Source organism: Phyllostomus discolor, chromosome 1 (genome assembly GCF_004126475.2).
Source record: "Phyllostomus discolor isolate MPI-MPIP mPhyDis1 chromosome 1, mPhyDis1.pri.v3, whole genome shotgun sequence".
NCBI lineage: Eukaryota > Metazoa > Chordata > Mammalia > Chiroptera > Phyllostomidae > Phyllostomus > Phyllostomus discolor.
The window spans coordinates 143,662,837-143,677,085 of NC_040903.2; the positions used below are offsets into that span (position 1 = coordinate 143,662,837).

The window sequence follows — 14,249 nt, forward strand, 5'->3', positions numbered from 1 at the left end:
AAAATATTCCAGACATACACAGCAGGAATTATCAATAATACCCTGACCCTTAGGGCTTTATAAGTCTTTTCTTCTGCATAGAAGTCAAATAAATTGATACCAGTATGTATTGATGAGCTCATGTGCTATGATTGACTGAATTTAGAAGAAAGCAACCTTGAGCGAATGTTCATGTCATGAGTCTGACTTGATTTTCTTTTGTTTGATAGGGAAAAGCTCCTCTATTTCTGAAGAGAAAGGCGACTCTGATGATGAGAAACCAAGGAAAGGAGAAAGACGATCATCCAGGGTCAGACAGGTAACTCAAATACCTCCTAAAGCATTCATCACCTCTTTGGGTAATGCTTTGGATACCTCCTCCTTTCCTTCTTCCTCAAACTATTTTAGAGTTGGCATCTCTAGATTTTTATGCATTCATCTTCTCTTTTTCTTCTTTTTTTCATTTTTTGTTTTTTAATTTAGATCTGCTCTGGCGTTCAGATTTCTGAGTGAATATATAAAAAATAAAACTTAATTGTGAAAGTTAGTATTCTGGTATATATTCCTGGTATATAGTCTTTTCCTAAAGCACAGTATTTAAAAACATATAATTAATTATTCAATTAAAACCTTAAAACTATTTGATATATTAAGTGAGCAAATATGAAAGTATATGTGTAGTATAATTGTGACTAGAAACAATGGGAAAAATTAAATATACCAAAATATAAAAAATAATCACATTAAATGATAATAGGCCGATCCCCCTTCTTTCTAGATTTTAATTTATATTTATTTTTAAAGCTTGAAGCTAAAAAATAAACTGGAAGTTTTCATTATTGTATTTTTTTTGGTCACTCTGATTCAGTAAGAGTCCATGTTTGTCATGTTTGTTTACTGTCATACATTTCTGTGTTGCTGAAAAAGACATGTGTCATTTGAGTTCCTCCTTCCTGTGTGTTTCTCGTGAGATTTTTTTTTCTCTTTTGATAGTGAGCAAATATACTTGAAACCATTGTAGATCTATTTTTTTTTTTTTTTTTTTTTTTTAGGCAAGAGCAGCTAAACTCTCAGAGTGCAGCCAGGTTGCTGAGGAGGAAGAGGATCAAGAGACACCTTCCAGAAATCTGAGGATCAGAGCAGATCGAAATTTGAAAACAGAGGAGGAAGAAGAGGAGGAAGAGGAAGAGGAAGAAGAGGAGGAAGAGGAGGAAGAAGAGGAGGGAGTAAAATCTAGGGAAGCACCAGTTCTGAAACAGTTTGAGGAAGAAGAGGGGAAAGAGATGCTGAGAGCAAAACCAGAAGAGGTGATGGATGAGAGACCCCAAACCATAAGATCACAAGAACAGGAGGGGTTAGAGAAAGGAGGGAGAGTTACAAGGTCCCAGGAAGAGGCTAGTAGAAAAAGTCACCTGGCCAGACATCAGCAGGAGAAAGAGATGAAGACAGCTTCTACCCTTGAGGAAGAAGAAAGAGAAACAAAATCTTCAAAAGTCTTGGAGGAAAAATCAAAGTCTCCTTCCCCTCCTCGATTGACTGAAGATCTGGAAAAGGCCCCTCTTATGCTACAACCAGAACAAACTGCCAGTGAGGAGGAGACTCCCCCACCTTTACTTACCAAGGAAGCGTCTTCACCACCACCTAATACACAACTTCAGAGTGAAGAAGAAACAGAGCCCATGGAAGGCCCAGCCCCCCCTGTTCTCATTCAGTTATCTCCTCCTAATACAGATGCTGAGGCCAGGGAGCTATTAATAGCTCAGCATACTGTCCAGTTGGCAGGAGGCTTGTCTTCGTCAGGTCCTGCAGACACCAATGCAGAATCTCCAGCTGAGAAAGTGCCAGAAGAGAGTGTCCTGCCTCTAGTTCAGAAAAGCATACTAGCTGACCCCTCAGCCCAGAAGGGTCCTGAAACTGAGTTGGACAAATCTGCTCCACCACTCCCTCTAAAAATTGAGGAATTAGCACCAGCCAAAGGGATCATTGAGGAATCTCTGAAACAGCCATCTTTGGAACAGAAGGAAGGCAGAAGGGCTTCTCATACCCTTCTCCCAAGCCACAGATTGAAACGGTCAGCTGACTCATCCTCTAGCCGATCCTCCTCATCTTCATCTTCCAGTTCTAGATCAAGATCTCGCTCTCCTGATAGTTCAGGCTCTCATTCTCACTCACCTCCAAGATCTAAACAGAGAGATATAGCTCATGCCAACCCTCGTGGTAGATCCAAGATGGGCTCCAGATCAACATCAGAGTCCAGGTCACGTTCCCGTTCACGTTCAGCATCAAGCAACAGCAGAAAAGTAAGTGTGGGAGTATCCTGGGTGTTTTGATGTTCTGTCTGTATGCCAGTGTTTTTCAACAGCAGGAGAAACTATCATTTTCTGGCAGAAATAGGAAAAGCTTCCTTTAGTTGCTAGTTCAGTGATTACTTTTCAGAGTCTAATTTTCAATTAATTGATACCTAAATAGGGTCCTTTTTTTCTTTTTTGAGCCCCTTTACAAAAAAAAAGAATTTGATTTACACACATACACACTTCATTTACCCACTTTTTCCACTAGACTGTAAACTTCTTAGGGATATGGACATGTCTTTTTACATGTGTATTCCAGTACCCAGCACCTGGTTGGGACTTAATAAGTAATTTGTGGAATAATATAAGAAGTTAGGGAGATCACTACTAACAAACAGGAATAAACACAGGGACAAAAAATTCCAAAGTATTAAATTGGGTCAGCAGAGGTTGGAAAACTCAGTGATCTACTGAACATAGACCACATAAAATAATTTGCATTATGTGTTTCATTTCTTCAGTCTCTGAGCCCTGGAGTCTCCAGGGACAGCAGCACCAGCTACACTGAAACCAAAGATCCCTCTTCTGGTCAGGAGGTTGCAATTCCACCAGTGCCACAACTGCAGGTCCTTGAGCCAAAGGAGAGGACTTCCACCTCATCCTCTATTCCAGTGAGGCCTATGAGCCAACCTGAGCCAGCCGAAAAGCATGTGACACAGAGGGTACAGCCTGAGCGGGTAGGCTATATTCCCTCTCCCTAGAGGGAGATGGAGGATTAGGCATGATTTTCCCTTTTGTCTTAACTATAAAACTGAAAGATCAGTCTGGACAAGATTCACTAGAAATGTAGAAGGTTGGGGGTACCTATTAGATTCCACTTAACTCATTTCCAACTCCCTGGTTCATGAGGCTGAGTTCTCAGCTCCAGGAGGATGCTCAGGGTCAGTTATTCCACAGAACTCTTCCCCCCCCCCCCACCCACCCACCCAAAAGGAAGCCTTTTCTTGTTCCTTTCATAGTAGAATTCTAATAAAATGATTGCTGACATAGAAATTTTTAAAGCAATATTCCATTCTATTTTGTAAAATGAAATAAAGATATATAGGGCTGAGTGCAGAGCTGGTGTATGGTGTATGCCCTGCTCTGCCTTTTACCAGCTCCAGGTTAAAGAAAAGGAACCCAGCAGATATAAGTACGTTGCTATGTTTGTTTTGCTATGTTTGTCCTGACAGGGGAGTCCAAAGAAGTGTGAAGCTGAAGAGGCAGAGCCACCAGCTGCCACACAGCCCCAAACCTCAGCAACTCCAACCTCTCACCTACCAGAATCAGAAAAGATTCATCACACTGTGTAAGTGATATACCTCAACTGGGGTATAACAAGGAACTAGAAGTGTGGGATAGCTCTGGATAGTTCTTTTCCCTAGGGTTCTTCGACTAAGCGGTTCTAGTTTTCTTTTAAAACATGAAGGTAGAGCTTTATCTGGACAAAGGCTAGACTTCAGTTACTATGTTGGGACCTGCCACCAGACCTCTTAAGGTAGTCTGAAAAGTGATGGTGAAAGCATAAAGAAACCCATATCTGGGATCATCTGACCAAAATAGTCAGTTTCTTTAAGAAGACAGCAGAGGCTTCTGTTACCAAACTCAAGACAGTGTAAGGGAATTAACCCAGGACATCTTAACTGAGTCTGTAACTCACATTTACCAGTTACATCTAAGCCCAGGAATATGAGTTAATAAAGCATATGGAGGGTCTACAAAGAAAGGCACAGGAGGGTGCTGCTGTGTTTTGATTTCTGTATTTTTCTTGTTTATTAGCTGTCATTTTATTAAACACAATCTAAGTTAGCTCTTACACCTTACAATAGAGCAAAAGGTGAAGTCCATATCAAGTCGGAGGTTTATTCCTCATCTCAAAGACCTTTGAATTGACTTCATCATTCATACAATTAAAATGAGTTTTCTATTCCTTACATTAGTTCTAGAAAAATACTTATAACAAATCTGTAGTTGAATAGTTATCCATTATTCTAAGCTCTTAAGTATTACAAATTAAGAAGCAATTGAACCACAATTTCTGGCTTCAGATTCTCACGGGAAATGAAAAAGAAAAGCATTGTGGAAATAAAATGCTTAGCTTTTAGACATCAGGAGTCTGGTACTGCTTCGGTGAATGTTCTTTGTAGACAGTTGGCCTGAAGTCGTTCCATGTGTTATGTGTCATTTTAACACTATACTGCCAGTATGATTTTTCCCTTTATGTAAAAGTCTAATAATTTACACTCTTCTAAGAGCTTTAGACTATCTTTTTGCTTCTGATTTTGGAGGGTGGTGGGCCGGTGACATGATTTTATTATCTCATTTCCTTATGACTTTAATAATAGTTTTGTACTCTTTACTAGATAGCTCTTGCCTTGATAATACCCTTGCAACTGTCCATTCCAATATTTTTGCCTCTGCCGCCATCTTGTGGCCATTTCATTTTGGGTTTAAAAGCCAAAAATTCGTTCTACTTCCTTTGAAAACTTTTCGTTTTTCCTTTTTTGGATGAGTACATTCTCCTTTGGAAAAGGGTGTTTCTTCTAGGACCATAATGTGAAAACCCAGCGGATTCTGGAAGTGTTCAGGATTTCCCCAGCTACACACCATCGATGAGGAAATGGGGTGACACCTTCCCTTCCATATCAACCAGAGATAATACTTGCCCCCCCATCCGAATCCCCATCCCTTGGGGGTACAGCATGTCCTTTGCATAATGGCAATTTCAAAGTAGGTGTTGACAACCTGTTACTAATTGGGCATGAGGAACTGCCTCCTCTGCACCTTGAGAAGCAAGTAATTTTCTAAAATGCTCTATGCTTGCCCTTAAATTCTGTGGGTCTATGAGGTCCTGGCAACAGAACGGTACTTTATGCTGTTTTGAAGCACCTTTATTTCTGGACTTTTGCATGCAGTCCAGGACAAATAAGGCTTGGAGTCATATACAATTTTTCTCTCCAGGTAAAGGTGGCTTTGATCTTCATTTTATGACTAAGGTAATCTACATGATTCTGGCAAGGTGATAGGCAAGTGGCACTTTGCGTAAACACTGAGATTGTTCATTGTTGCCTTGGCAAGGTTCAGTGGAGGAGCCTCTAGATTAGAAATGCATTGAGAGTTTAGGAGTAGCTCACACATATCCCTCTTACCCACTTTCCTTCTGCCTGCCTTTCAGTTGGTTTGTTCAGCAGCCTAACAAAAAGGCATACTCAAAGGCCTAAACCCATAGACTATTCTGGGATTGGATTTGGTAAATAAACCTTTGAGAAGGTTGCCTACATTTCTGGAAGTCTTGATACAGTTAATTCACAACACTCTAGTCTTTCACCAGCTTGAAGTCCTAGTGTTCAGTTTGGGTGATCTCGGGAACGCTGGCCAATTTTAAAAGTGGGATCAACAGTTTTAAATGGAAAAGACCGTTTGTAACTTAACCTTGGTTTTACTGTCTGTCTTGATAAGAAGTCACATGACTTTAATAAAAACAGGGCCTAAGGCCTGTTGATTCAGTAAAGTGTTAAAAAAAATTAGATTTTTTACTTCAAAGACCTCTCATCACTTGGAAGAGATTTCCTAACTTTTTCATTGTGCATGGTTAAATCCATCCTGATTCTGATTGTTCCCTGAGGAGTTTTAGATTTATGAGGTAAAGTATCTTTTTCATTGTTTGGAGCATTAATTTGTGAGCCCTCAGTTCTATTTCAGCTGATCCCTATTCAAAAATACAATCTTTTTTTTTTAAGATTTTATTTACTTCATTTAATAGAGAGAGAGGAACGGAGGGAGAAAGAGAGAGAAACAGCAGTGTGCAAGAGATGCATGGATCGCTTGCCTCTTGCACACACCCAAGCAGGGACCTGGCCTGCAACCAACATGCCCTGACAGGGAATCAAACTGGTGACACTTCGGTTCACAGGCCAGCACTCAATCCACTGAACCACACCAGCCAGGGCCCAAAATATAGTCTAACACTTGCTTTGAATATAACAAAAATGTCCTCATGCAGCAGAAAGTAATGGTATTCTGTTTCTACATTTTAAAAAAATAGGAAAGGCAGGGGAAACTTTATATGGGCAATTGTATCATCTAGCAGTAGTTAATTCACACCTGAATTTTTCTAAAGACAACCTTCCTGTGTATACAAACCTTGAAATAGCAATTTAGGGCTCTTGATACTATGTATATTTTATCTCTTTGCCTGAGTTGGAGGAAGGATATGGGTCCTTTAAGCCAATATAACAGTGTAATTGATACTCCCCACAGGACCTGCAGGGCCAATACGCCAAATGATGCATAATAAAAAAGTAAAGTTTACTATAATCATTAGAGATTGCTCACCGAGAAATTGGTATCTAAGGACATAATCCACCAAGTCCTACTGTCCTTGGTTGTCATGGAACTAGTATGCTCCTGAGGATATTCTATATTTAAATCTCACTGCCTGGGATGGTTAACTTCCACTATTTCTTACTGACTTTCACATCAGGTCCTCACCTCCTCATGAGTTTTCTACAAAAACTAAAATTCAAACATACGTGCCTGAAAAATTTCATTTTCCATTAGCCTATCTGAATCTCATTCATATTCACTTATGAACTGTATGTGATGTTATTTAGCCCCCAAGTAGTTCTATCCTTTTATTCTGGGTTACAAATGCTTTATGTGCTATTCCCACCCCCTTACCCCTACTCAGCTTCACATGTATTTCAGAGATATCAGAAACATTTGTGTAAGAACTTAAATAAGTGGGAAGGGAGATTCCTTTTGTCTTTTTAGAGACTACAAGGAGAAGCTGCGTGGGGCTCTGACGTAGTTAACAAGGCTTCAGGACTAGTCCTGCAAGTAGGTTGAATCCCCTTTTGCGGCAATTTTAAGGATTCTTCTTTTTCTTATGAAAATAAAGCCTTGGGGATTTTTGGATCCCACAGAATTGATCATGGGGAAATAGCACAAACTTGCTGTGTCTTAAGGCCAAGGATAACATGGTAAAATTCTTACTCTTAAAAAAATGAAGTACAATTTCCAGTAAAAGAAAATGTTTTTCTCCAAGGAAACTACTTCTGGAGAGGCATATTGGCAGCTGAAAGCATTTTAGGACAGTTGATGGACAGGGAACATTTATTTGGATATATAAAGGTAACATTTTCTATGGGAATTCCAGCCAAAAAAAATTATTTGAGATGAAAACTTTTAGTTTAGCAAGCACGTATTAAAGTGTCCACTTTGTACCCAAAATGACAACCTAATTCAGAAATAGTCACTGAGCATTTCTCTGTGTTAGGCCTTGAGCTAGGGGCCAAGGAATACAGTCTCTAACCCTCAGGAGTTCTGTAGGATGAAGATGAGGGGCAAGTAAACCATGGATTGTTAAAAGAATGATAGGGGCATTGCTGAAAACCTGTCAGGCAACTTACTGAAAGTCTTCATATCAGAGAGAGCATCCTACTCTTTGAGGGAGCCAAAAGTTCCATAGGTGGCATCCAGTGAGATAATAGCCTAGTAGGACAGGTGTTTATGCATATCCTTACCTTGACTGTGAGTGTCATTCAAGCCAGACCTTTAAGAGTGAACCTTTATCACATTGTTCCATGAGTTAGGTATTGTTGTTATCCCCACTTTACAATTAAGAAGCACAGAGAGGGTTAGGAACTTGCCCAGTCTCACACATCTTGTGTGGGGGTGGGACTGAGGCCAGGATTGGGCCCTTGCCAATTTGACTCCAAAGCTCTGTCTTACTGAGGAGAAAGGGGACTTTTACAGCAATATATAAAATAAACTGCATGACCTTTTTAGCATGCATTTGGCACATAGTTTAAGACTTTAAGCGGCAGAGAGAAAATTTTATTCCTGGTTATAAGCTCTGGTATTACAAATGAGATAAATAATAAGGTTGTTTTTTTTTTAATATTTTATTTATTTTTAGAAAGGGAAGGGAGGGAGAAAGAGACAGAGAGAAACATCAGTGTGTGGTTGCTGGGGGTCATGGCCTGCAACCCAGGCATGTGCCCTGACTGGGAATCGAACCTGCGACACTTTGGTTCGCAGCCCACACTCAATCCACTGAGCTATGCCAGCCAGGGCCAATAAATAAGTTTTTGGTTAAGCCCAGAAGCTTGTCTTAGTGTTAAACCTCTACTGCCACTAGGATACAAAAGGAGCACCTTTGGAGTCCACCAGTGAGCATTTTGAGCATCTGCTGAGTGCTTTATGAATGGTTAGAATCAACTTTCCATTTCACATTTATGCTAATGAAGATGCCCATAATTAATTTCTATTTAATCACTTTCTGCCCAACAGGTAGCCCCCACCTCACATAACAGCTCTCTCTCATTTCAGTTTCTCAGCTACTTCAGAGCCTTCACCTTGGAGCCCTCACTCCAAGAATTGCCTTTGTGCTTCAGCTGCCCAAGGTCCCCTTGCCCTGTTTATCTTTCTTTTTTGTGGCTCCAATGGACTCTGGGGCAGGGTGACCTTATTAAAGACTCTGAAACAAAGTTGTCTGTCATCTCTTCAGAGACACCTCTCCCCCGCCTTCTCCCCCACTAGTAATTCAAAAAGGGTCTCTGCTTATCCACTTCTTCCAACATCCCTGGCAAAATGGACAGGTTAGAGTAGAAACACATGGTCAATGGTAGGGATGAGCAGCCTGTTATTGTAGTGATTGGATACTGCCAATTCTCATCCCACCTTGACCAGCTGATTGGCTGATCTGGTTTCAAGGTTTAATGCCTGGTCTCTTGGGGAGAGGGAGGTGGGCATAAAAACTGGCCTAAGACTCTCCATTCTGTCTCTCAATTCTGACTTTGTTATCTGCCCTCTTTAGTTGTTTTTCACTCCCAGCTCTGCTGTTTTCCTTACCTCTATTCTCTGGAATCTTCCAAGCAAGCAGCTGTAACTTTGTATGTCCTCTCTACCCGGCCCCTTCCCCGCCCTCTGGGAAGATGAGAGAGCACCCTCTCCCTGCGGGGTTAGGCCTTAGCTGTTGTAACCTGAGAAAAGAAGGAAAAAGGCCATACCTACTGAGCCAGCAGTGAGCTGCCTGTGGCCTGCTAGAGGCTAAGAACCTTGCTCACTCAGGGCCCTCCCTCTTTTCTTTCCCCTCCCCTGCTGCAGCAGGGCCCTCCCCCATCCGCACACACAGACTGCTGGGTAAGTGGCAAGATGGCTCCCCTGCATGTCTCCGGCTGATCGCCGCTGCTCCGCTAATACAATAGAGCCAGCCACTACCAGCAGCCTGGCCCTCTCCTTCCTCCTTCTCCAGAGAGACCAATCCAGCCGAACTCGGGGTTTGCCGTGAGGACTTAACGCTTATCTCTTAAAAGCCAGATCTATTTTAGTCTCCCCTCACCACCACCACCTCCCCTTCCATTTACCATTTTTTTTGGATCCCCAGTTGTTCCATCTCAATTTTCTCTCTGGATTGGGTGGCTGGGGAGGAGGTGGTGGGATCTTGGGACAAGGAAGGTGTTTTGTTTTGTTTTGTTTAATTTTTTAGGATTTTTTGTTTGGTTTTTGTTATTTCTTCCATTCCAGAAAGGGATAAACAGCACTTCCAGGGGGAGAAAAAAAATCATGATATCAGAAAGCAAAGAAGGGTGAGAGCTTCACATTTCCATGTATCCCCTTTCCCTACCACTCTAGCCCACCTCATCTTCCTCTCTACTCCATCCATGGGTTTCATTCTGTTTTTCATTTTGGTTTGTTTTCAGTCATTCTGCTTTCCCCCTTTGTCCTTCCTGCCTGATTTCTAATTGGCCCCACTTGCCCTCTCTCTGTAGGAAATAGGTATTTTTTTGATAAGCCTTTTTTTTTTTTTAGATTTAGAGGGTTGAATCTTGTGTTTCTGTGGGGGCCTGTTAGCTGGGGGCACAGTTCTGACTTTCCCCTCCCCCCCCCCTTCCTGTGCATCCCTGCCTGCTCTGGGAAAGCTGTTCTGACCTCTGAGTGTCAGTTCGCCTGTCGGGAATGCTGAATTTCCTGGTGGTGGCTATCAACCTGGGGAGGTTTGGTTTCCCTTCTGAGATTTAGGCCCTGATCTTCTCGATTTGAAAAAAAATTTTCTTAACCCTAGTGTTAGAGTGGGAGTGGGGGCGAGATTAGAGGTAGAAGTTAGAGATGAAGACAGAAAAATAAGAGAGGAAAATAGTTTATCTGAAGTGTATCTGTGGGATTCATTGCCTGAAATGAGAGATAACTTGTGAGGTTGGAGAGTGGGTGGAGTGGGTTCAGTGTTTGTGGGGGCAGAATGCATGGTCGGGGGAGGGTGTATCCTGACTGGGAGGCCTGCTCTCTTTATCTTTTGGAAGTTGGAGTGAGGGAATGGGAGAAACTGGGCGAAAGCAGAATATAAGAACAATTCCTACACCTCTGAGCAGGTAAAAGTAGCCTGAATTTCTTCTCTGAGCTTTCATACTTTCTCCAGCAGTTTTAGTTTCTTCTTTTAGATGAGAAGGTGCTTGTTGAAGCTTGAACCTTCACCAGCCCTACTTTCCCTGTTGCCTCCACCCTACCATCTCCCTTCTGGTGTCTCCAGATCCTATGGGTCAGTAGGCCTTATTAAGCAGTTGATTAAACATAAGTCTGGGATCATTCACCATGGCTATGGTCGTTTTTTCTTGTCTTTTTAAAGAATCAGATTTCTCTTAGTTTGTCATGCAATTTTGTTAAATAAAGGTGCCTGTGGCCACGGGACAGAGAGGCCAGAGTTTGGGGGCAAATCACAGTCACTTTTGAGGGCTGTTTTGGGTGGAGGGGCTGTTTGTTTTCATGTAAGAGTACTTTGGTTAATTACCTAAGAACAAATGGACCCCAGACCCAACAAATCACAGCTTTATCCCATCCGGGCTGTGGGTGGATATGGTTGCCTTGATCTTGTACTTCCCCAAGGAAAACAGTTTCCCACTTTCCTGAAAGGAAAAGATCTCTAGTCTGATGTGAAAAGTAACTCTCCAAACCCACTCAAGTGATGAGGCCTGGGGGTTTCCTGACCCAAAACCTAACATTTTGTTCTCTTTTTTTTCCCTTGGTTTTTTTCCTGCCCTTCCCTCCCACCTCTCCCCATACTGTCAGTGAGGAGAAGGAGGAAGTGACCATGGACACAAGTGAAAACAGACCTGAAAATGAGGTGCCAGAGCCCCCCATGCCTATTGCAGACCAAATCAGCAATGATGACCGCCCAGAGGGCAGTGCTGAAGATGAGGAGAAGAAAGAGGTAAATCTTCAAACTACTCGTTGGGGTGGGTGGGCAGGCAGCAGTGGAGCTAGGGGAACGAGTGGACCAGTCTGATGATCCCTCATCCACAGTTGGATAGCTAAAGAAGGGGATAGGCAGAGACTCCCATCAGGATAGGGCCATGGGAGAATTCGCTGGTTTAGCAAGGGAGACCCTTTGTGATGGGGAACAGCGCTCATTCTTACCCCTTTCCTTAATGGGGAAGTAGTGCAGTCCAGACTCTGGAAGTTTGTAACAGGAAAACAGTTAATGACTCTTTAAGACCCACTCAGCTTTCCCTGCCACTACCTCCAGCCCCCACCCCCCCCACTCCCCCCCTGCACTCAACTGCTTTAGCTTTCCCTCCTTTTTAAAAGCCTGCTGTTAGCTAAACGCCATCTAGTGGGCTTTGGTGGTTTTCAGCTGACCAGCCATGCTGTGGAATTTTTGTTTGGCATCTGCCCCCCAGTGGTCTCATTACAGAGATGTAGCTACTTAGAATTCACCTAGGGTGATCCCAAAACCCCTTTTCCATTTCTGTGACCCCTCTACCTACTTTTTTGGCATATATATTATCTAGTATTCTGCACCCGATTCAGGGGCCTCCCCCATCAGAGCCAGCGAAGTCTACTTGGCTCTTAATAGAAAAAGCATTAGCTGGGTTGGGAGTGGGGTAACAGGGTGGGAGGGACTGTTGTGTGTGTAGCCTTTCTTTGATGTGTGTTGCGGGGGTGGGGGCCGGTGAAAGTGATTTGATGTGCAGAATATTATTTATTACAAGGTCCTTCTTAAAACTTTGTCCAAGTACCTCATGTACGGTAATCCGCCCGTAAAATATAACCCTGCCCAACTGGCCAATCGCTGATGCCGCCTCTTCCTCTGGACCCACCCGCTGCTACTGAGCTGCCCAATCAGAGCCGAGTCTGCTATCCAGGCGTCTTGGCCAGAGGGGGGCATGTATATGGGATCCTGTGATGGGCCCCCTTTTGCCTCCCTGCCTTGCTTACATCAGGGGGCCAAGAAGAGCACTGTTCTGGAGAGACTTGTATTGAGAAAGCAAAAAGCATTTGGAAAGGGGTGGACTTGCACCATCTCCCTATTTGGGACACCCCAAGAAGAGCTTGTGTCAGTGCTGGGGCGCCTGCCCACATGCCCTTACCCTTTTGAGGACTGTGGGTTATCTTGTTTGCTACAGACTGTTGGGATCCCCTTCTAGGGCACCAAGACCTCCTAAAGAGTCAAATGTTTGTGATCACAGTGCCATGCTGTAAAATATCGAATGGGGCTCTCGGCTTAAGCAGTGACGACTAGGAACCCTGCAGAGAAGTCTAGGGTCTGAGCCCAGGGATTTAATGCTGATGACAGCCCAGCCATGTATCACCACTTGCTCATCAGATGGACTTTCCTTTGGTCCCTGTTATCCATGGTGAAGGGCACCATGTTGGTTGCTCCAACTTCTCCTCCATCCCTGGAGGCAGGGGCTCATTCATCCACCTGACTGGAACCACTGTCACAGCTGGAGTCCCTGAGGAGATGCCACCTACAACTCTCAGAAGAAAAGCATTCTGACCTTGCTGCTGAATGTGTCCTGGGGCTATCCACCTTCTATCCCCAGGCTGCCTTCTGCCTTCATCAGAGGTTCCATGATCCCACTCGGTGAGAGGACCCCCCTCCCCAGTTACAGGCAGGGGAGAAAGGGACTCTGGAGTCATCACCTGAATTCCAAGTATTGGGTGGTGGTATTGCTGCAACTTGCCACTGGTGGACATAGGGTCCTGCCTGCCTCTCACGTAAAAGGCCAGGACCATTTCTGCTACTCACAGGCCATCTCATCAGGGACTGCAAGATGATGCCCCTACAGGGCTGGGACTGATGTCTCTGCCCCTTTTCCCCTCTGTGTACCCCTCGCTGAGCCTGACCACCACCAGTGAACTGTCTTGACATCATGGAAACTGGGCAGCGTCCCCCCACACGTTTCCCTCCCGCCCCCCCTGCGCCCCTGGGAGGACTCTGGCAGTGCCGTGCTGACTACCACGCCGTGCGCCCACATTTTTGCCAACCCAACCCCCCACCAATTGCACAGCGCCTAGCAGGGAGGGCTCATTCTGATTGGACCGGCGGTTGACTAGATACAGTACACAGTGAGGTGCGATTGGCTGAACTGAAGATCCCAGGTGTGAGATGGTACCTGGAACATTTGTCATATTCCTAGTTTATTTTCCTCTTTATTTTCTTCTTTCTTTTTTTTTAATCTTTTATTTTATTATTTTTTTCTTTATCTTTATTTTTCTGATTTCTTATTGGATTTATTTATTTGGTTCATGTTTTTCCTGTTCTAATTAAGACTTTTTTTTCCACTAACTTACCCATCAAGAACGGTCTGGCTAGGGGTCAGGCTGGCCCTTAACAGAGACCAAGGAGACTTGGTTAGATGACACAAACGGGGCTGGGGGTGATGGGGAAAGGGGGTTTCATCAAGAGGGTACTGCCCTGCCCTTAATAAGGGTGGTGGTTCTTAGTTTTTCCAGAAATAAGCATTAAATCTAAAAATGCTCTATTCCCCTTTTCTCCTCTTCCTCTTTTTGCTTTGTCCATAGTCTTTCCTCTTCAGTGTTTGGGACAGAAGCTTGCTTGAAAAGCAAGTTTGGAAGTTTCTAGTCCTTGCAAGAGCCCCTAAGGCTTAAGCTCTGGGTGGGGAGGAAACAGGAAGGTTTTAATAGAGCTCCATACAG

At 43.5% G+C, this 14,249-nt stretch overlaps 1 protein-coding gene across 7 annotated transcripts in view; it reads left to right on the forward strand.

Moving 5' to 3' along the window:
- Positions 1-14,249, forward strand: part of ACIN1 (apoptotic chromatin condensation inducer 1) — a 30,684-nt gene that overhangs the window by 10,076 nt on the left and 6,359 nt on the right. For 4 of the 7 annotated variants that reach the window (XM_028505565.2, XM_028505566.2, XM_028505568.2 and 1 more), the window contains 5 exons: positions 210-298; positions 1,032-2,279; positions 2,792-3,007; positions 3,503-3,618; positions 11,376-11,517. In XM_028505565.2, the coding sequence (XP_028361366.1) occupies positions 210-298; positions 1,032-2,279; positions 2,792-3,007; positions 3,503-3,618; positions 11,376-11,517 (1,811 nt within the window). Of the gene's footprint in view, positions 1-209; positions 299-1,031; positions 2,280-2,791; positions 3,008-3,502; positions 3,619-9,428; positions 9,600-9,627; positions 9,902-11,375; positions 11,518-14,249 lie in introns of those variants that run through there. The other 3 variants (XM_028505569.2, XM_028505570.2, XM_028505571.2) reach the window with 3 other exon arrangements.